At 45.2% G+C, this 21,341-nt stretch overlaps 1 protein-coding gene across 2 annotated transcripts in view; it reads right to left on the reverse strand.

Moving 5' to 3' along the window:
• SND1 (staphylococcal nuclease and tudor domain containing 1) overlaps window positions 1-21,341 on the reverse strand; it is a 420,353-nt gene that overhangs the window by 133,713 nt on the left and 265,299 nt on the right. For both annotated transcript variants that reach the window (XM_032642818.1, XM_032642817.1), the window contains one exon: window positions 14,465-14,606. In XM_032642818.1, coding sequence (XP_032498709.1) covers window positions 14,465-14,606 — 142 coding nt within the window. The remainder of the gene's footprint in view (window positions 1-14,464; window positions 14,607-21,341) is intronic.

Below are 21,341 nucleotides of genomic sequence, written 5' to 3' on the forward strand. Positions count from 1 at the left end.
CTTGCAACATTTCTGTAAATTTGAAATTATAACAAAATAAAATGTTACGAGTATTATTTTAAAAAACCCAACAACTTCTGACGCTTAAGTGCTAGATAACCTGGGACATTTAACCACCATAATCAAGACACTGTGAAATATGCATCAGATCTAACAGTCCAGGGAACCTTGGCAAGCATCTCCTCAGAGGAAAGCCCTTTGTCTATCTCCAATATTAACAGTTTTATGCATTATCTGTCAAAACTCTGCTACTTGAGGTAGTCAGTTTAACCCTTTCATCTCCTTATGAGAAAGGAGGATTCCTTGGAGATAAGTACTGCTGCCCCTCTAACCTGTTCTCTCTGAGCTCTACTGAAGAATCACCAGGACTAGGCAAGTAGCTCGGCCTTTTCTTAGTAAAGCCGCTGAATAATTTATAAGGGTTGCATAGGGCCCATTAGAAGTGCCAGAGCAGTAATAACTGGCTTAGGACTTTGCTTACTCAGGGCTAAAGTTTAATTTGTCCATAAATGCCCTGCTCATAAACCCATCCCACAGGTCTGACCTGCTCTCTCTCTCCTCCCCAGTCACATGTCCTAGCCATGCTCTCAGCTTAGGTGTGTTCCTATTGGGGCCAAGAAACAAATCCAAACTCTAAAACAACTAAAATCTCATATCCACATTACTACATTTCCTAAAAAGGGCCACCACCATCCCATTCTTAAGCTTTGCTTTTGGTCATCCCAGAAGAAAGGTGGCATCTGGTTGATTCCTAGCCAACAAGAGAGCACAGGCAGATGAGATGAATGGACGGAAGACTGGAAAAACAGAAGAGGTAAGACCTTCAGTACATTCAATGTCAAGTTGCGCAACACATCCTAAATGACAGCACATAGGATAAGATCAAGAAAATATGCTCTGCTCTTTATTTAGGAAGTTAACTTTCCTAGGCCTCAGTTTTCTCATCTATGAAATGGGGATTGTAATGGTATCCACCTAACAGCTGTGGTAAGGATTAAATGAGTTAATTCACAGCGTATAATGCTCACTAAGGTTATTACTATGATTAGAGATTCAAATCTCGAGAGAAACCTAATCCGATCCCCTCACTCTCTGAAAAAGTCCAAGGCCCAGAGAGGTTACGTGACTTTGAGGGGCAGTTTTAAGCCTTAGTCCAGTTCTCCAGACAGGCACCCGGTTTGGTACTCTGTTTTCCATTTTAGGGCTGCTGTGGCTCTAGCACTCATTCTCCATGGTAATAGCGCTGTTATTTTGTTTTCAGAATTTCCAAATAAGCTAGTAAGTGTTAGCCCAGAACCCGTGTGCATCCATTCATTTATCCAAGAACTGTCCAGTGAATGCTGACTCCGGATGAGGTGCTGTTCTAGGCACTAGTACAGGGATTCTGCAGTCACAAGACAAGGTCCCTGCCTTCAAGCATCTTACACTCTGGTGATACAAAGAGTCACGAAAACATACAAATAAGTAAACTAGAAAATTTCAGACAGTGGCAAAGTAGACAAAATTAAAAGGTGACATGCGAGAACCATGGCAGATGTTAGAGTTGGGAGGGCGCAAGTCTCTTAAAAGAGGTCATTCATGACAGTTTCTTTGCAGTTTAATCTCTAAGGAGATGGCACTGTAACACCAGTTTCAGCATACGCATACATGAATATGCATGACTGTGTGTGATAAGCAGGGATCATACGAAGTGGCACAAACCCCTAAAAATTTCACTCTTGGGCAATCACGTCAGAAATAAACATACCACCTATTAATGACTATCAAAATAGACCTTTTCCGGACACTCTGGTACAGATGCGTGGGTTAAGGCAAAAGGACACCAGAGTAATGGAAGTGGGGATCACGTGGCTCTCTTTCAGGTGAAGCTCATTTTTCTGGCCTCGGGAGGTTGGATTCTTAGTTCCTTGGCATCTGCGCGATGTGCCACGAAATTCCTGCCCCAAGAACCAGTTCAGGGGATCAAAGAGCTATTCTTACTGTCTCAGTTCAGGCCAATGGAGGGAGGGAATGGCGGTAGAGGCAGGCCACTCACCCCTCCATTCAGCACCCTCCTCCACAACGGGGCCATTGAGCGGGCGCCACAATCAGGGGCTGAGAAGAAAAGGCCGAAGGAAAGCATACAGAGTACCCGCACACAGACACGTCATTCATCACCAGGCAAGTGCCAATATCTGGGAACAGCCATCTCAATTTCTGCAAATCCTCCAACCTGCAACAGCTGCTGGCGACTCTGGAGGGCAGCGCTGCTGCTGACGGTGCCAATCCCCAGCCCTGTCCAGGAGCCAAGTCCACATTACTTAGGTTAGAGACATGCTGGCTGCAGAGAACGGTGACAATGGACTTCGCAGCTTATAAAGCAGCTTACAAAGGGCTCCTGTGTATTTCAAAAAGCACTTCAGAGAGCTGGTGAGAGAAGCTATCTGCACAAACGCATTCAAGCAGTTTATTCCTAACCCACTTAGTTCAAGGTCTCTGTCAGAACCCGTGGACAGAGTGGAGGAAGGTGCAGGGAACTGCGAGGGGGCTGGATGGCTTGGCAGCTGGGGGAGCTCAGGGAGTCAACCCCATCCCTTCTCCTCTGGAGCCCCAGCAGGCTGGGAAGTGATGGGCAGCAAGCAGTCCTTCACCTGATAACAGATGTCATGAAAGAGTCTGTGGGATTCCTTGGGTCTTTAGTGAGCTGTTTGTCTCAACTGTTTCCACCAGCATCCTCATGTAGCATTTACAAATGAGACTCTGAACACTCTAGATGCCTGCCACCATACAAACCCCAAGGAACCTTCATCTGCCCCGTACTTTCACTGTGACGCCAGCCACTGGATCTCATGCTTTGCTTATTACTCCAAACACTCCAGGGACCCGCTCATCTCCTCCATGCCATCTATACTTGCCTTGTTAGACTCAGTTTGTTGTTGTTTTTTTTTTTTTTTTTGCAGTACGCGGGCCTCTCACTGTTGTGGCCTCTCCCGTTGCGGAGCACAGGCTCTGGACGCGCAGGCTCAGCGGCCATGGCTCACGGGCCCAGCCGCTCCGCGGCATGTGGGATCCTCCCAGACCGGGGCACGAACCCGTGTCCCCTGCATCAGCATGCGGACTCTCAACCACTGCGCCACCAGGGAAGCCCCCTAGACTCAGTTTCTGGAGAAAAATTTTGCCAGGTAACAGGAACAGAGATCAAAAGAAACTAGAGAAGGAAAAACATAGGGAAAAACATAAATAAACACATAAACACTGAGGCTCCTGTGTTTGGAGGCCAGAGCTCATGGAAGCCACTAAAGGACATGTCTAACAGAGTACACCAGACATGAAACACAAACCACTGTCATGGAAGAAAAGAAATACAGAGGTAGGTAACAATTCTTCGTGAAGTTTGTAGTGCCCATTGACCTTTCAAACTTTTAAACTTCTTTTGAGAAGCTGATGGGCAAGACAGAATGGATAAAGAATTGCTACCTACCTCTGTATTTATTACCTAGAATGCACATCTATTTTCCAGTGTGACTTCCCTGGATTTTTCATGATGTGTTTTAAAAGCCAGAATTCACCAAGAGGAAGGGTCCCTGTGACAGACCTCAGAGAACCAACATTTGTTACCACAAAGAAAGAGCACAATGATGTGAATGCACAGCTATCTACCAGAGCTTTACTTCCGGCCCTCAATCTGCTGCCAGAAACCAGCCAAACCCTGGCTGAAGCAGAGCTGGGCATGCCTCAGCCTAGGAGGCTCCATTCCCAGGTCCACAATCCATGACTGGGCACTTCTGACTTGGTTCTTATGATCTAGGCAGTGGAGTTTCCATGTGCCAAGAGGAAGAGTTCCCCGAAGAGAACTTGACTACTGAATTTATTTAAGTATGTGCTGTATTGTGGTGTAATCTAAATGTTTCTTGTCAAAAAGAAGCTCCTTGAAGGCATATACTATCTCCCTCTTACCCCTTGTAGCGCCAAGCAATAACAGGTGTTAAAAAATAACCTCTGACTATTCAACTATAGAAGAGAGGGGTGTGAGCCTGAATAGAAGCGAAAACAAGTATCTGTTACCATGTCTCCCCACCCACCAAACTGTGGGGAAGAAATTCCCTCCTCTCTAGTCAAAGCAGACTGCTCATCGGGCGCATCACGTGAAAGGGAAAGAGGCCACTCCATGCACTAGGCCTCTTTTGATATGAAGGGTTGGTCTGTCATCAGCACATCCTAATCAGCAGCGCTCACAAATAAGGTGAAACTTAGGGGATTTTTAAATTCTTTTCCATCAAACAGTGAGAATCAAGAGTAAAAAAGAAATAGTTTGTTGAAGAAGAGACTAAAATACCTCAGGGGCCTAGAGGAGTTATTTCTGCAGTCCCTGCACATACGACATCATTCATGAAGAAGGCAGTGGTACAAATATAGCATAAATGTCGTCTGCTCTAGCTTGTAATTTAAAATGCAAATGCTAATGAGCAAACTGGTATATCAGTAGAGTTAATAACCGCATGCCTAGCACAGGGGCTGCATCCAAAACACACACAGAGAAGAGACAGACACCATGTTCCAATTTAAAAATAAAAACACCCAAATTAACCCTAGAAAAATCACTAGCAGATGTACAAGCTCAGGAAGAGGAGGCACACCAGGGCAGGGAAATGGGAACTTCTCCACCCGCCATAGATTAACTAACTAGTCCATTTAAATATCTTCCTACATATAGTGAAGGTAAGCATGGGAGTTACTAGGGTTTATTCAGGACTGCTAATTGTAAAGCGTGAGTATAATAAGGAAAACTACAGGGAATCCAAAAAGCTTAAACAGAAAGTTTCTTCAAAGCCCATTTAGAAGCCTGCCAGTCAACTTTGCAGGGAGCTGTATGTCCAGAAATCAAAGGCCGCTGAATAGAGACGTAGATCCTCATTTATTTTATCATAAGCAAAGGATGTTTTTAAAAAAACCCTGAAAACGGGCTTCCCTTGTGGCGCCGTGGTTAAGAATCGGCCTGCCAATGCAGGGGACACGGGTTTGAGCCCTGGTCCGGGAAGACCCCACGTGCCACGGAGCGACTAAGCCTGTGCGCCACAACTACTGAGCCTGCGCTCTAGAGCCCACGAGCCACAACTACTGAAGCCCACGCGCCTAGAGCCCGTGCTCCGCAACGAGAGAAGCCACCACAATGAGAAGCCCGCGCACCTCAACGAAGAGTAGCCCTGGCTCGCCGCAACTAGAGAAAGCCCATGTACAGCCATGGAAGACCCAAAGCAGCCAATAAATAAATAAATTAATTAAATAAGTAAATCTATTTAAAAAAAAGAAAAAAACAACAACCCTGAAAACATACGAGGCCTGGATTAAGTGGGTGATTTAAACAAATGGGAAAAAGCTCTAATGATGAAAAACCATGACTGAGAATGCGGTTGTCTCAGACGCCTTCCAAATAGGAAAGGAACTTTTGTGAATTGTTCTTGCTCCTACAAGGTCTGTGCTTGGCAGCCCTACGTCAGGATCTGGGACCGATCCCATGGCACTGAGACCGAGCACAGCTCCTGGGGCTTCCTTAGAGCCCATCATGATGTGACCAGTGGTCCTATCCAGTTCCTTAAGTGGAAACCCATGGTGCCCCCTCAGGGGCAACAGGAGAGGATGCTTGGGCTAGCTGCCCATACTGGACACCACGTGTTCTAATGCCCATGTCAGTGCTGTTATATAAAGGGCCAGGAAGAGACTCTGGCAAATCCATCCCATTAGTTTGGGGAAGCCTCAGGAAAACTTTCTGAAAGGAACCCAAGGTGTGCAAAGACCCGGGGCTTGGGGGCAAAGACACTTTTCAATGATGACTTTTTGCTTTTTAAAATCCAGTCATGGGCTTCCCTGGTGGCACAGTGGTTAAGAATCTGCCCACCAATGCAGGGGACATGGGTTCAAGCCCCGGTCCAGGAAGATCCCACATGCCGTGGAGCAACTAAGCCCGTGGGTCACAACCACTGAGTCTGCGCTCTAGAGCTCCCAAGCCACAACTACTGAGCCTGCGAGCCACAACTACTGAAGCCTGTGCGCCTAGAGCCCATGCTCTGCAAAAAGAGGAGCCACCGCAACGAAGAGCAGCCCCCGCTCACAGCAACTAGAGAAAGTCCACGTGCAGCAACGAAGACCCATCGCAGCCAAAAATAAATAAATAAATCTATTAAAAAATATAAAAAATAAAATCCAGTCATATCTGTTTGAAAGGGGAATGTGAAAGGTGGTTCCCATAGCAACCAAGATTAAGTCTTATGGGCAAAGTGCACACTGTTCACCCCAGGGCTGCCCATTACCAGATTTCTAAGCATTTCCCTTTAATTTCAAATTACCACACCATTTACACTCCCTCTCCTGCATCCAGGACACGCAATTTCCTACTCTTAGGCTGGCCAAATAGACACCCCCTCAGGGTGGGGAAGTGGTGAGTAGCCCAATCGTGGATGCTACTGCTTGCCACCATTACTACTAAATGGCTGGTGGAAAATGCCAAGAGGCTGACAAGATGGCATTGAAATATTCACATTGAAATTTATTTTTCTGGGGACGCCACAAGAATCGGATTAGAACCGCATCAGGGCACAACCAGAGACAGGTGCTGGTATTGGAAAGACTCCAGCAAAGAACAGCCATCAGAGCTCTGTAAGCTTTCCATTCCTTCCCCCCATGCCCACCAGGTGGAAGGCAGCCTAAATAATCTTTAACAGACTCAGAAAGAACCTTAGAGTAGGAGGGGAGGAGAAGGAATGGTAAAAGGAACCCTTGGGGAAAAACTCACAGGTCTGACCCTCTTGTACCACTCTACTGGCTCTCATAAGCGCTGCAGAGAACAGGCCTGATACCTCTGCAGGATATTTTCCCCCTATCTCATTGATATCAAAACTCCAGAGCAGCAAGAGTAAAAGGCAGAAGTCAGAGGACTTAGGAGGCAAGGGTTCTTTTCACTTACCTTTGACCTATCCACCCAGAGGCAATCAATGGGCCTATCCAGAAACTGAGGATAAATCAGCATCTTTCTTTCCTTGGCACGGGAAACCCAAATGAGATGGTGAGGGCAGAACATCCCAATTGGGAGGCTGTGCCACCCCTCAGACTGACTCCACAGAAGGTAGGGCCACCACTAGGACTCTCTCCCCCTCAGTTGCTGGAGCCTCTGGACTGACTGGCTGGGAACTGCCATATGGGCCTTGCTGCTTCCCTCACCTCTAGGTCCCAGCATCACACCAAGATAAGCAGGCCAGTCTAATGGAAATAATTAACTAGGAAGCAGGAGAGCAAGAATGCATCTTTAAGTGTTCTAGCTCCAAGGTCTGTGGCTGCCATTAAACCATGCTGAACAAATCTTATTTTTACTGATGTCTTTATTACTCTGTCTCAATCAAAAAAAAAAATTAAAATGACTACTGAAAAAAACTGAATCCTTGCCTCTTTTACCCTGAGACACTCGACTGTGTCCTGTACGTCTCCTTTGATGCCTCTACTGGTCCTTGGGTACCGGCCTTCCTAGGTCTCTTACCACCCAGGCCACTGTCTTCTGATCCTTCTACAGCTTGCTGATGTCCTCCCTAAAAGCGTGGTCCTCAGATGGAACATCACACTCCAGGCCTGAACTGACGCGGCTGAGCCAGCACTTGGCTCTATCCCTCTCTGGATACTGTACTTCCGGGTTATGAATCAGGATTGCCTTAGCCTTTTTGACAGTATCACAGAAGAATAATTTTATAAAAGGCTAGGAATTGTTTCTCCTCCCCTTACACTTCTTACAAATATATTTTTTCTTCATGTCTATATATCCTGTACTTCAGTAGATACAAGTACTTTGCTTGAAGGCTAGCACCATATCTTACGCATTTCAATATTCCTAGCAAAGTGCCCAGTGGATATAAAAAATTATTAAATAGCCATGCAATTGAGTGACCCACAAACATGACGAGGCTCATTCTGGGGATGATTCACAATCTAAAGATGGAAGATAATCAGGCTGTAATAGTAGGCTTGCACTTCCATCCACGTGACCATTGGTGATGGTCTGCCTGCAGAGACGGGGAGTTAAGGGCAGAGTGCTGAATGTTCCATGGCGGGAGACCCAAGAAAGAGATTTACACGACGAGACAAAAGCAGAGGGAAAAATGATTGATGAGTCCATCCATTTCTTTACGCGACTCTTCCTGAGAGCTAATGATACAGGCAAAGCTGTTTGGCCTAAATGAATCGCACCCAGCTTTTGCCAAAAGAAAATGTTCCAGATCTTCCTGGATGCTCAAATACCACCTCCCTTGGGAAGTCTTTTCCATTCCTCAATTGCCTGTTCTTTCCTCTGCATTCTCATGGTATGTTGCCTATACTTTTCATAGTTCCATTTTATTTTTCCCTGTTAAAGTTTTTCATGTGGCTGTCTCAACTATTAGACTAAAAGACATTCAAGAAAGCAGAAATTATCTGGTTAATTTAAGCATCATCCACAAGCTATCAGAGACTGTGTTTCTTTTAGCGGGTTTATAAAAATCTTGGCCTCATTAAAAAAGTCTCCCCAAACCTGCTTATTGCGCTAATATTTCCTGACAAGTGACCCTAGAGGACCTTCTGACACGAATGTGATTCGTATAATTCACAATGATACCTTTAAAAGTGAACAACTAGAGCAGCCCTAGAAAAGTTTCATGTCAAGCTGCCCATTTCCAGTAATGGGACCCAACTGGAAGCAAGTAGGAGGCAGAGACAGAACCAAATGGGCAAGTCCCAAGAGGAAGAATACTCCACTTTACAAATATCCATTAAGTTGCAATTCAATTAAAGTAACTGAAAAGAATTCATAAGTATCAGCAGACCCTGTAACTGCTTAATTAAGGATAGAAGCCCAGCAAACACAACTACAACAACAGCGTGATTCATTAGCACCTCTGTGATAGCAGAATGGGATTTCTCACTTAAACATACATTGGTGTTGTGTTAATTTGGTTAGGCACTGGTAATCAATGGGGATCCACCATTCCTGGGGCCAGGAGATGAGGACAATATTCCTGTTCACCTTCCCTCTCCTCTCATTAAAGTTCTTGGTCTACTGAAACAGGCAGTTGATATTCCTATTAGGATTGGCCGGAGAAGAGACATTACAGAGACAGAAGGAAATGAGGTACTCTGTTCAAAGGCATTCGGGGTAGAAGGACACACAGCCAACCCTTTAGCTCATCATGCACAAACCCGCCACCATTTATCAAACCCCAGACATCTAGGACCTCTCCTTATTGCTTCCCTTGTCATAAGGCAGCTTCAAGAGGGGACTTGTAATCAAAGAGAAAAAAAAATTGAAAAATGCCAAAGGGCAGGCAAAGAAAAGTCTCATTTTCTGGTCTTGTTTCATATGACTAGGTAACTGGTTAATTATAAGTCACCTGCTGTGATCCACATGGAAACCCCCTGCCAGGTGGCTGCTGCATTCTTGGTGGTTTGTACAGTGAGTTCCACACCAGGTGACAGACATCCACTCCCCTCCATGCCAAACCTGCCTCGGTCCACAATTCCTCACACTTATTGCTGTCCCACCGTTAAGAACAAACACAGAAATGTAAATGGGGCAGGCTCAGTGAGTTAGAAGACTCCAAATATCTGACACAAGACTCCTTAGATTACTTTACACTGAAACCTCAAATTATTACCCTCTTCTCATTCAGGCATTTGGTTTACAGGCACTAATTTGATACCTGCTATGCTTAGCCAACAGGACAACTTCCTGAACTGTGCCCTCAGCATGACCCAAGTAGCCCAGAGCTAAGAAAGTAATGCAAAATAGGGCAACATAATATAAAGGTCACAGCAATAAGGCACACGCTCCAGGCCCACCGGTGCTGGGAAATAAAAACGTGGATCATGGGCCAAGCAATCTGCAAATATGTGCCTCCGTATCCCTTTAGACGAGATACTAAGTAAAAGGTGACACACAGGACAGGTGAAAATGAACTAAAAATAAAGACTGAAGGTAAACTGCTTTTGTTCCAAGAGGAGGAAATGTATGGAACTCACTAAATGCTAGATGAGGAAAAAGGGCCGTTTTAAACAAGTGTTGGGGGCCTGAGGAATGCTGACCTTTCTGTTAACTCAGGACAAGAACTTCCTGTGACTGCCTCTGAGACTGAAATAAGTGCACATAGGAGGAGGCCACAGCAGCAGGCGGGGGGACCTTGAACCGTCTTAGTTCTGAGGCGGTAAGGTCACCTGCTCACCGGCTGAACCTAAGCCAGGTGCTCAGAGGACTGAAGGGCAAGAGCTCTCAGGAGGCGCTGGCCTGTTAGCTACAGCTGACTTTGCCCAGCCCCACCTGCTATCCCATCTGACCAAGCAATCATTCCACATGCAGGGGTGCAGGAACCATGACGGAGAGGCCAGCTGGCTCGGGCCAAATGCCACTCCCTATCAAGCTGCGGGGCCGTCTGCCCAAATAAGGCCACGTAAAAACGGAAAGTGTCCACCCCACCTTGAAATCCAGAGGGCTCTCCAAAAGGCCGGGAGTGATGATCCCAGCACATATGGGATTGCTGAACAATTTTCTTGACTTTCCCCTTGAGAATCACAACCCTAACGTCATTTCCAGCAGACGTCAATTTTACAGGGTGCAGGGCACATTCCACAGAGAGCTGCCAAGCCGTGCCATGAGGACCACCTTCCAGGTGAGCAGCTACACGGTGTAAGCATCGTGTCTGTCTACGCTGACGTTCAGCTTTGTGATTGGTCCCGGATGACCGAGGGACCCTTTTCTCTAGGATCCTCCAGCCATGTTCTCCATCGCATTCATTCTGTCTCCGCAGGGTCACTGCCCTAGCAAACATTTACTTGTATCCTTTCTGAGTTCCTGTTCAGACTAGTGCCTCTCAAGTTCCTGATACCTTCTCACTTCATCTCTTTTATATCCTCATTAGCCAAGGAGACTTTGTTGAGTTTTACAGTCTATAACTGGCACTATGAAGACAATAGGTATACTGAATAGCTCTTCCAAGTATCCGTGCCACGTTCTGCACCAATCCTAAGAATTCGTTATAAAAGTACTCAAGATGCTGACATCTTCAGAATGTTCCCTTGACCCTTTAGCATTCACTTTTCTGTACTCCTTTTTCCATTCTATTAGACTGCTGTGAAGAGCAGTCTATTTTAAATTCTGTTCCTTATTGCCCACATTTACTCCCCAATCGTACTGACAAAGATCATCTGTGACTTACCAATTAATCAACAGTATAAAATCACTCCCTAGTTCCTAACTACTTGATCTTTTAAAGTAAAACCCGACACTGCTGACTCCTTGGAATTCTCCCCTCCCTTGGCTTCCAGAAGACTGCTCTCTGAGGATTCTTCATCTAAATCTCTGACCACCAACGATCTGTTCCAAGAACCTACTACTCTTAGTGTCGCCCTTGCTGGTGGACATCAAAATCTGCCCAATAACTCAAGCCTTGGACCTGTTTACTTTCTCTCCCATACTCAATGTCATCCCCCATCCTTGACCAAAAAACCTCAGTCATTCCTTGAATTAGGAAGTCTTCCTCTTAAATACTCTTCCAATCTCTCCTCTCCTCCATCACCAGATTTCGGGCCTCTATCCCTCTTGCTTCTTAACCACTCTCCCAGCCTCCAGCCTCACGTATACCAATGTATCTACCAAAATAAACTTTCTTAACACAAGTGTGAGCATGACACACCCCTGATACCTTGAGCACCTCTGAGGGTCCACAGTATATTCCACAGAAGACTAGCTTCCATCTGTGTTTCCAGCCTTACCCCACTCTTGACTCTTTATACCCCACCAATACCAAAGGATTCATGGTTTCCTGGACACATCAGAATGCATCATACCTCTACATCTTTGTATACCTGCTGGTACCTCTATCTAGAATATTCCTCTCTTCCTCCCCTCCCGTCCTGTCCTTACAACATTGCAAACTCCTATTTGTCCTTTAAAACACAGCTCAGATACACAATCCCTGATCTCCACCTAACCAACCGTTCTCTTCTCTGTGCTACTTCTGTGCGTTGTAAATACTTCTATTTTCTCACCTAACACCCAACACTACAGCTTGTTCATGTATCTGTCTTCCCTCTGGCGCTTAAGACCTAGGACTGTGTCTTACCAGGATGCAGAGTTCCTTGCTCCAGACTCAAAGAGGAAAGCCAGTAGCTTTTCTTTTAGTGAGCATTTTGCTTAGTCAGGAGGAGGCTAGGACAGCTCCTACTAGCTCCTTCTCTTGATTTACTTGAATTAATGGGGAGGTCAAAGTCTCCGTGGTAGAGCCACAGGTACGTGCACACATACTGCACAACTGTGCCATTCTATACAGAGTTAAGGAAAGCTCTAGTTATGAATTCACTAAGTCTTTGTGAGAAGAACAGGAAGGAAACATTTATTGACGATCTACTTATGGCAGGCTTGCTCTAAACCTTTATACATCCTGAGCGGCAAGAAACTTTCTCCAGTTAACTGATGTGTAAACTAACGTTTGAAGAGAGTCAAAAAAACAAAACAAAACCCAAAAAAAACAAACCTCCCTAAAGTCCCCTGCTTGTACAGAGCAGAGCCATGATTCAAACCGAGGCCGGCTTTCTTTTCCAGCTTTTCAATGTCCTGTATCCCTGCCAGGTTTCTAAAGAAATCAGAAGATGCATAATACAACTGCATAGAGTACGGCAGGAGAAAAATGGAAAAGCTTATGTTTCTACCAGGAATTTGCTTCTGTAATCTATCTTTCACAGTGTAAGTTAACTCAAGCAATGCCTTTTGAATTGCTAAGCTTAGATTAATGCCAAGTACACAGAGGAACCAGCTGATGCCGAGTTGAGTGATCAGGCTGCTTGTGTTTCAGCAAGGTACCACCAGAAGGGTTCTGCAGGAAAACTCCAGGCAAGACAGGTTTAAAGCTCTGAGCCGGCTCCATTCAGGTGGTTTTAAGTTTGGAAGCCAGAACTTCAATGTTTTCTTTCCCCTATAGATCTGCAGCCAGCTTTCCAGGAAAGAATAATACTGTTTCTCTTTCACACCTCTGGGATAAAGCTCTGCCAGAAGGATGCTTTTGTTTTGCGGGCAGAGAGCAAAGAATGAGTTGAATATATACCTCAAACCCTGTAACAAGAATTCACTGCTAAGAAACTCCTCCGCTACAGAAATCTTAAGAGAAAGGGCACAAATGGCTCCATGAAAGGACTCACACACACTGCCACGCTGCCCCTCAGTTTACTTACAACTCATATTCGCAGACACGAGAGCACAGCCCTTCGGCGAGGTAGGGACTTCTTGCGGCCTTTCTTCTCTAGAGCTGCCCCTGAGCTGCAGAAAGCCTGCAGAGCTGGGCAGTGATCAGTAACCTCTTAAGAGAGCTCAGGAGCCTCGCGGAGCAGTGAGGGCCAGGCAGCAACAGTGAGCTTCACGGCTTTCTGCTAGGTGAGTGACTAATCGCACTTAACAATCCATTTAGTTGGGGCCTGAGGGAGACCCTTATGGGGAAGAAACCGTCAGTGCCTTCGAGGAGAGCAAGGCTGAGGCGATCTGGCAGGGGATGGCAAACATGGCCCCCAGTTCTCTTCCCCCATGGCAAATTCTACCCCAGGATTCAACAGAAGTAGTGCTGAGGCAACAGGTTGGCCTCAGAGGAGGTGGCGTGCAGTGGGTAAACACAATGGAATACAACCTTTGGGAATGTATATCGGGGTGGGGTGACCCTCTCCCTCAAAGACCACAACTGCAAAGTACTGATGGAAATAAATAACTTTCTTGTCTGCCGGCAGGGAAGAAATGAAACGGTCTGCTCCTTGAATGCACACATGTAAATTTCTCAAAGAGCACAGTTCACACACAGACTTGCTGGCTTGTGAAATGTTACTAGATAAGACAGGATAAGAAAGATGGACAGTCAGTCAGCAAAGTAAAGGAGGAAGGCTTGCCCTGGCATGGCACCCTTAGTGCAAGAGGGAAATACCAGGGACGCAGGGGCTTGTGAAGGTAATGTCACAGCTGGAGTTTCATAAAGGATTTGGATCCTAAGGACACTTGAAAACAATAAAAGAGCACAAGTGGCACTGCCTGTGGATCTACAAGGGCAGAGTGTCTCGGCGCCTCTGTGGCCTTGCCCGTGACTAACACAGCAGGGCGGTCCATCCCAAATGGGCAACACCAACGGTGAGCACTCCATCATTAATGTTTTCCTATGTCTGGAATTCCCTTCACTCAGGCTGTGTGAGGATACGGGCTGTCTTGTTAGCTGTCCTGCACTCCTACGTCCTGTGGTTGGCGGGAATGAGAAGCAGGACAGGACCAGTGCTGGGTCTGCAGTAACAGCGGGATCAAACCTAGGAACTCTGTGTTCACATCTCAATTAGAGGCTGAAGGACCTACATGGGCTCCAAGTCCTGTAGAAAGGAGGGCATGTGACCTCCAGGGATGACTTCCGAGCTCCAAGAAGAATTTTCAGAACAACACATAACACAGAAGACTTACCTGCAAGCAAGAAGGTGATAAGGCAAGTTTCCTTTGGCAAATACAGCTTGAGACGAGACCCACTGAACACATACTCCACCACGGCTTCAGAACGACCTGCCCGCTGAAGGAAGGGCAGAAACTGCTTTGCTTTTTGGGTGTCCTGGGGGAGAAAAGAAGAATCGTTAGAAAAGTAATGGAATCTAGGTAAATGTATGTTTCTCTCTGGTCTAGGGCAAAAAGTCTGGCAGACCACAGGAAGCTGGGTGAAAAACCCTAGAATATCAGACATTTCTGAAACCAGGACAAAAACAAGATACCGATGTGACTTTCATAGGAGAAATACAGTTAATCAAAAGCTTCCAGAACATTCTCACTCTCTTCTCCCCTCTGTTCAATTACTAAAGTGGATATAAAAGTTAGGACGGGGCTTCCCTCGTGGCGCAGTGGTTGAGAGTCCGCCTGCCGATGCAGGGGACACGGGTTCATGCCCCGGTCCAGGAAGATCCCACATGCCGCGGAGCGGCTGGACCTGTGAGCCATGGCCGCTGAGCCTGCGCGTCCGGAGCCTGTGCTCTGCAACGGGAGAGGCCACAACAGTGAGAGCCTCGCAAACCCCAAAAAAAAAAAAAAAAAAAAAAAAGGTTAGGACTGTGGCCTGAAATGAGAATTTCACTCCTCTGGAATAGGAAAAAGAGCTCTTCTTCCTTCTACATAAAATCGACGAGAGAAGACCAATACTCACCTTCTTTGGAGATTAATCTAACCTTTAATTTTCATTTAAAAACCCCCAAACAAACGAACAAAAAAAAACCTGTGACACCCGGCTCCTGATACAGCCCCTAAAGCCCTTTCCGAGGAAACCCAAAACAGTTCATCTTCAAACTTTAATAGGCTATGTTTTCCTAACAAGGAGGAGAGCACAGCCTTCTTTGGGCACCAATACCGCAAGCCCTGCTCCCCACGCTTTTGAGGGATGAGCCAGGACCTGGGGCACACTGCTCCTGTTCCCAGCCTGGGAAATCTGCAACAGCAGGATGTGAACCACAGGGACCAGTAAATACTGCATCATGTCAGCGCAAATAATTACAGAAACAATAAAAACACATGAAACTGCACAGGGCTTTTTAAACTTTTTTCACACATCAACGCAAACTGCATGCATTCCACCCTCAAGAGTGCCAAATCGTGGACCTTCTGAACCTCAGAGCTCTCAGCTTTGGAGGAGCTAAGAGCCATCAAGTCCTTTCAGTCTCTCAAGCTAATTAAACAGATGACAGAGTAAGCAAGCATCGAAGTATCACGCAGCACGTGCTGGGGGACTAGTCACTGGATGAATTGAGGAGGTTTTCAGCGCAGCCAGCCCACTGGCAAACTCCCTCTGAGGACAGCAAGCTCTGCACACTTTCCTGACTCGGATGACATAAGCCGTCTGCACTCGCCAAGCTCTTCCTTCCCAACTCTGAGCGGCAGAGCTATTGCACCTGAATTCACGCACATCAGATAATGAAAATTTAACAAGCCATCAAGTATTTGAGCATCTTCACAGCAGCCAAAGGGGCTCCTCTAATTCAGAAGCAGTGAGGTAGGCTGGGATGAAAACAATATTCATAGTAATGAGATTCATCCTTCCCTTCAAACAGATTCCCAGAGAAAAGGAGAGGCAGTCATCCATTCTCAGTGTTTCTAAGGGCACACTGGTAAAAGGTAAGGTAACAATGAGCTTTAGTGGGTTGGAAACTCCCCCAATGAACACTTAAACAAATACGCATTCTACTATCCACACACAGTGGGAAAATGCTTCCTAGCAGTTGGCTGAAGTCCAGAACAGCCAAGCAAGACAAATGCTCCATGGGAAAGAAGGCACTACTACCTGATTAAAATCCTCTTGCCATACTAGAATAAATCTGGGACATTATTCCTGAGCTGAGCCAATAAGTCAACAATTATCAAATTGATTATCACAAATCATTAGGCAACTTAAGGTCTCTAAAGAGAAGGTCTTCCCTCAAGACTGCAGTAATCTATATTTTTCAGAAATAGACATTTGCTCATCACTGTCTCCTGGACGTAATTACCTGAGAAAAAGATGCTTACAGGAATAAAACAGCACATGCACAGGTACACCGTTAATGCAGCAGATTCTCCTATTTTGCTAAATGATTACTTAGTTTATCAAGAGACATACTTACTCAGAGAATCAAGGAGAAACGAAGGGGCCCTACTATTAGCTATGTAAGACACATAGACAGAGAGACAGACAGATAGATAAAAATAAACCAATGGATGTTCCTCACTCCTCCTAAGCCTCAACCTACAACTTAGTCCTATTCCAGAAATACACAGGAGGACAGCAAAGAGAATGTGACATGCCATCGATTATGACAAAGATTAGAAGTGAAAGCCAACTGTGACAATCGAAGGCATGAAAGCAAATTTTAAAAGCCCACCACAATTGGCCATGTCTCTTTCCAGAGGCAAAACTGTAAGATAAGACATGGAGCTCCCCATCCTCTTGAGGCAAATGCTCCAAAGGCCTGGAGCAGGTGATATGCCCGTGGACCACCTGTTAAAGGAAAAGATGGAAATCTTGTCCAAGGTGGTAGAGTTTTAGAAATAAAAAATTCTTATAAAGCCAATTAAATTGAATGTAATCACCAAAAGATATCAACTCTTTCAAATCTCAGTCACAGGCAGGCAATGGTGTCTGTCTTTCCTTGTCATCTCAAGCTGTCCCTTTGCTTGGCAAATTCCTTTTCAATCCAAAAATTCTTGAAACCTTTAATATTTGTTTCAGTGGCTCAAAAGAAAAGACTGGCAAGGCATATTGACAAGTTCCCTCAGGTGATGTAGCTGTAAGTCATTCTCTGCTAATTTAGCTATGGAATTTTTTTTTTTTAAGGAATTTTGATTTTTAGAAAATGGACTAAATGCTATGGCTAAATGACTTGCCTTCCAAGGAGCCTGTGAAAGTATAGCAACGTGCTAGATTCCAATACTCATTTCTAAGGTTACAGCTATAGGTAAAGAAGAGAAAGCATGACTATGAGAACCAGTATAAGAGAGTCCAGTTTAGGCCCTACTGAGGGGTTGAAGATGCCAGGTGGATCTCAAGGGCAGCCAAGTGATCAAGTTCAAAGCATGTCATTAACACGACATTTAAAATTTTCTTCCAATAATGCAAAGCAGGACCTTCTAAGACTTAGTGAAGTGACAGATTTCCTTATAACTCCAAACATACTTTTAAAAATAAAGATTAAAGGCCTCAAATTTAAAGAGATAACAACATCGAGACTTAGGATGCTCACTTCAAGGTAAGACTATTAAATATCAAATATTTCTGCTTAGAAGTCTAGTTGCAAAGTCCCTCATCCTCAGGTTTTCTATGCTGTGGCTGGTTTACATGAGGTCTAGGAATCTATTGGCCATAGTTGTCATAGTTGAGCTACACAGTCTCAAGGCTTTGAGAATCCATGTAGATAAATGAGCTATAGTTTTGTTTTCTATACTAACATTCCCCTCCACTGGTGTAAATAATCAAGAAGTAACTGCAGTGCTGAGCAGATAAGCGCTCTTTGTTGCACTGGCACTTTTCACATTACCTGTGCTCCTAGAAAAGCTAATTTAAGGTTGTATTAGCTACATTTAACCTGCTATTGTGGATGGCATCTCTTTAAGGAATGTTTCCGCCTCCTCAATGCACCTTGAAATTGAGAAAGTAATGATGTAACAAACATGCCTGGGGTGACTTCATTTCAAAGAATGTGAATATCTATACTTCAAACTTACAGGAGCAGGGCTTTGAAGGACGCTGAAGAAAAGAAGGATGATCCTTAGGGAGTGGAAAAGGTTATAAAGACACCTTAATAATACACTCCTACTCTGCCCTCACTTCTGGATGGTCAGGCTAAATTTCTTGTAAATGTGGGTGCATGTGTCAATGCCTATAAAAAAAAATCCCTACAGCAGTGAGACTGCAACTTACCTCTACAAAGTACCCTCCCGTGTAAGCAAACACACATGTTTGAAATAACTGAATACAATGAATTACCAAGTTTGGGAGAGTGGGAAAGTTGTGAATGGGAGTGGGGTGGGAAAGAGAACAAGGAAAGCAGAATCCTTATATGGCAGGCACAGGACAGAGGTCCACAAGAACACTACTTACACAGCTAGGTCCCCTGCATCCTTGAAGAGCAGAACTTACATAAATCAAAGTTCTCTGAATTCTAGAACCGGGATTTTGGCTGTCCGTTTACACTAGACGTTAGCAAAGTGAATTCTATGATTTTTCCATTGAAAATAGCCATACAGTAGGCATTAACGTGGTTAGGACTGGTGAGAGGCAAACCTCATGGCACACAGAACAGCACAGGGAAATGGGAATCAGTAAACTTATTAGTTAACAATTAACCACTCAGGATTACCATGTGCAAGTCTCAAATGGGAACTGTTAATGATGAAGCTCACTAATTAGTTCCCATCATCACAATCACTCTTTGATTAACATCATAGGAAAAAGAACTAAAACCAAATACATGCAGAGCTTACAATGGTACCATGGGGGTATTCAACTCCACAAGCACTTGAGAAACTGAACTCGAAAGAGGCCCATCAAACGTGATGAAGCTTCCTGCAGGTATAGCTGCGGCCTGAACTGCCCACTCCAGCAAACCAGGAGCGTTTCTCCCCTAAAAGAGCCAACAATCCTGTATCTATAGGACTGACCTGAGGCTCAAGGACTCCAGAGCACAATGCTGTTTGGGTCCAATCAATCTTAATATTGAAGCAGCAAAGTCTATGTGTACAAGAGGACAGATGCAGAGAGAAAAAGAGAACATGGAAATCAGAACTTACAGCTAAGGATACTGAAGCAAACACACTCTGTTATTTTAAGCTGTATTGTGGTAATTCATCATCATAGGTATCTATCTTGTCAGGGCTCTCCAGACCAGGTGAATTACCTCTGCAACTATGTGGAAAACAAATCATAACTACATCCCTGACCAGAAAGGCAAAAAAGTCATCCATCACCACACACTCTTCCTCCTTCCCGACCACAGGGCTCTATTGGCCCCATGTGATATTCCAATTCACACAATGAGCTTATGATTCTCTTTGAGGAATGAGCTGCATAGCAAGATAATCTCTTGACATAAATGGGGCCCTGAGAGGAGATACTTGGGAATAGGCCCAGCTCCAACATTACCACAAAGCACTTAAACATCTGAAGCTCCCCTTCCCTGGCTGGTTATCAATGTTTCGTGGTGAAGTGTCTGTAAACGGGGCTGGTAGAGGGTGTAAACATCAGTGAGGCGCAAGTTTAACAGGAATGAAGTGAACATAGGAGAGAACCCTAGAGAAAACCACTCTGGGAAAAAAAAATTATAAAGAAACAAACCATGAGAAAAAACAGGTGCTGAAGCTGGGCCATCAATAATCTTTCATCAAGTGTCGTCTATGGTTTACAGTTTCTCACAGTGTTTAGTTAGCTGGCACAGCACCTCACTCAGGCTCCAACACGTCAGAAAGTAGGAGAAATCATGTTTCAGGCTCCGGGCTCCATTCCTGGGAGCATGAAGCAAGAGGACATTTGCAGGAGTCCTAGGTTGGAAGAAAGCCCTAAACTTGGGAGGCTGCATTCTAATCGGGAGAACACTCAGAGAACATGACCTTCAGTTTTCTTCCCTGCTTCTACTTCTTTACCAATTATTAAGGGAGGGCAGCCTTAAAAAGCAGAGACCAAAGGGCAGAGGGAGCCAGTGTGGTGTGCTTCCCACACTGTAAGAAGAAAGCTGTTGACCATGTCCTCTGTGTCCCCAACATGGAGGGGAAAATTCCTCCGCCATCAGACTTGAAACGTTGAGGATGCGCCTGACCTCTAGAGCCCTGCAAAAGACAGGTGTCTATGAGTATTTTTATTTGGTTGGTCTTGCCCACCATCTAGCTCTGTTCCATGAGGTACAACACTGAGAAAAGAAAGCAGGACTTGGCAAATGTTAAGAAGAGAAGCGCAATCATGTGTTTAGAGTGAAAACATGCAAAGCAGCATCCCAACAATCGTGGCGGTCCAGCTAAGAGCAAGTCAAATCCTGCCACAGAGATTAGAGTGGCCCCAGAATACGGCCTGGCCTTCACCTGCCATCACTCCAAGCTGGACGTACCTGAAATCTCCCTCAACAGGGCTCTGGATAAACAAACTGTAGTCCACTCACATGACAGAATACTACTCTACAATAAAGAGGAAGTAGGCAACAACGCGGATGGATCTCAAATACACGACTCCATTTCTACGACAGTCTTACAAAAGTTAAACTGTAAGGACAGAAAGCAGATCAGTGGTTGCCATAGATCAGGGGAAGGGTTGGGGGTTGACTCCAGAGGGGACGGAAGCATTGTGGGGGATGATGAAAGCCTCTTTTCTTGACTTTGGTGATGGCTTTGTATATACCTGTTTATCAAAACTCCATAAGTTACACCTAAATTTAAAAATAAACAAGAAGGGCTTCCCTGGTGGCGCAGTGGTTGAGAGTCCGCCTGCTAATGCAGGGGACACGGGTTCGTGCCCCGGTCTGGGAGGATCCCTCATGCCGCGGAGCGGCTGGGCCCATGAGCCGTGGCCACTGAGCCTGCGCGTCCGGAGCCTGTGCTCCACAACGGGAAAGACCACAGCAGTGAGAGGCCCGCGTACTGCAAAAAAAAAAAAAAAAAAATTTAAGCAGAAAATAGTTTGGATGAGAAAGCAAGGGGTTAGAAGAGCGTAGAAAAAAAAAATCTTAGCCATTTCCCAAAAGCACCATAAGAAAGTATCAATTCTTAGGCAATGGCTAAGAGAAAGCATGATGTCATCCCTCAGTTGGCTATACAGAGGAAATATTCTCATCAAATAATGAAGAGAGTA

The sequence above is a fragment of the Phocoena sinus genome, chromosome 9, assembly GCF_008692025.1.
Source record: "Phocoena sinus isolate mPhoSin1 chromosome 9, mPhoSin1.pri, whole genome shotgun sequence".
NCBI lineage: Eukaryota > Metazoa > Chordata > Mammalia > Artiodactyla > Phocoenidae > Phocoena > Phocoena sinus.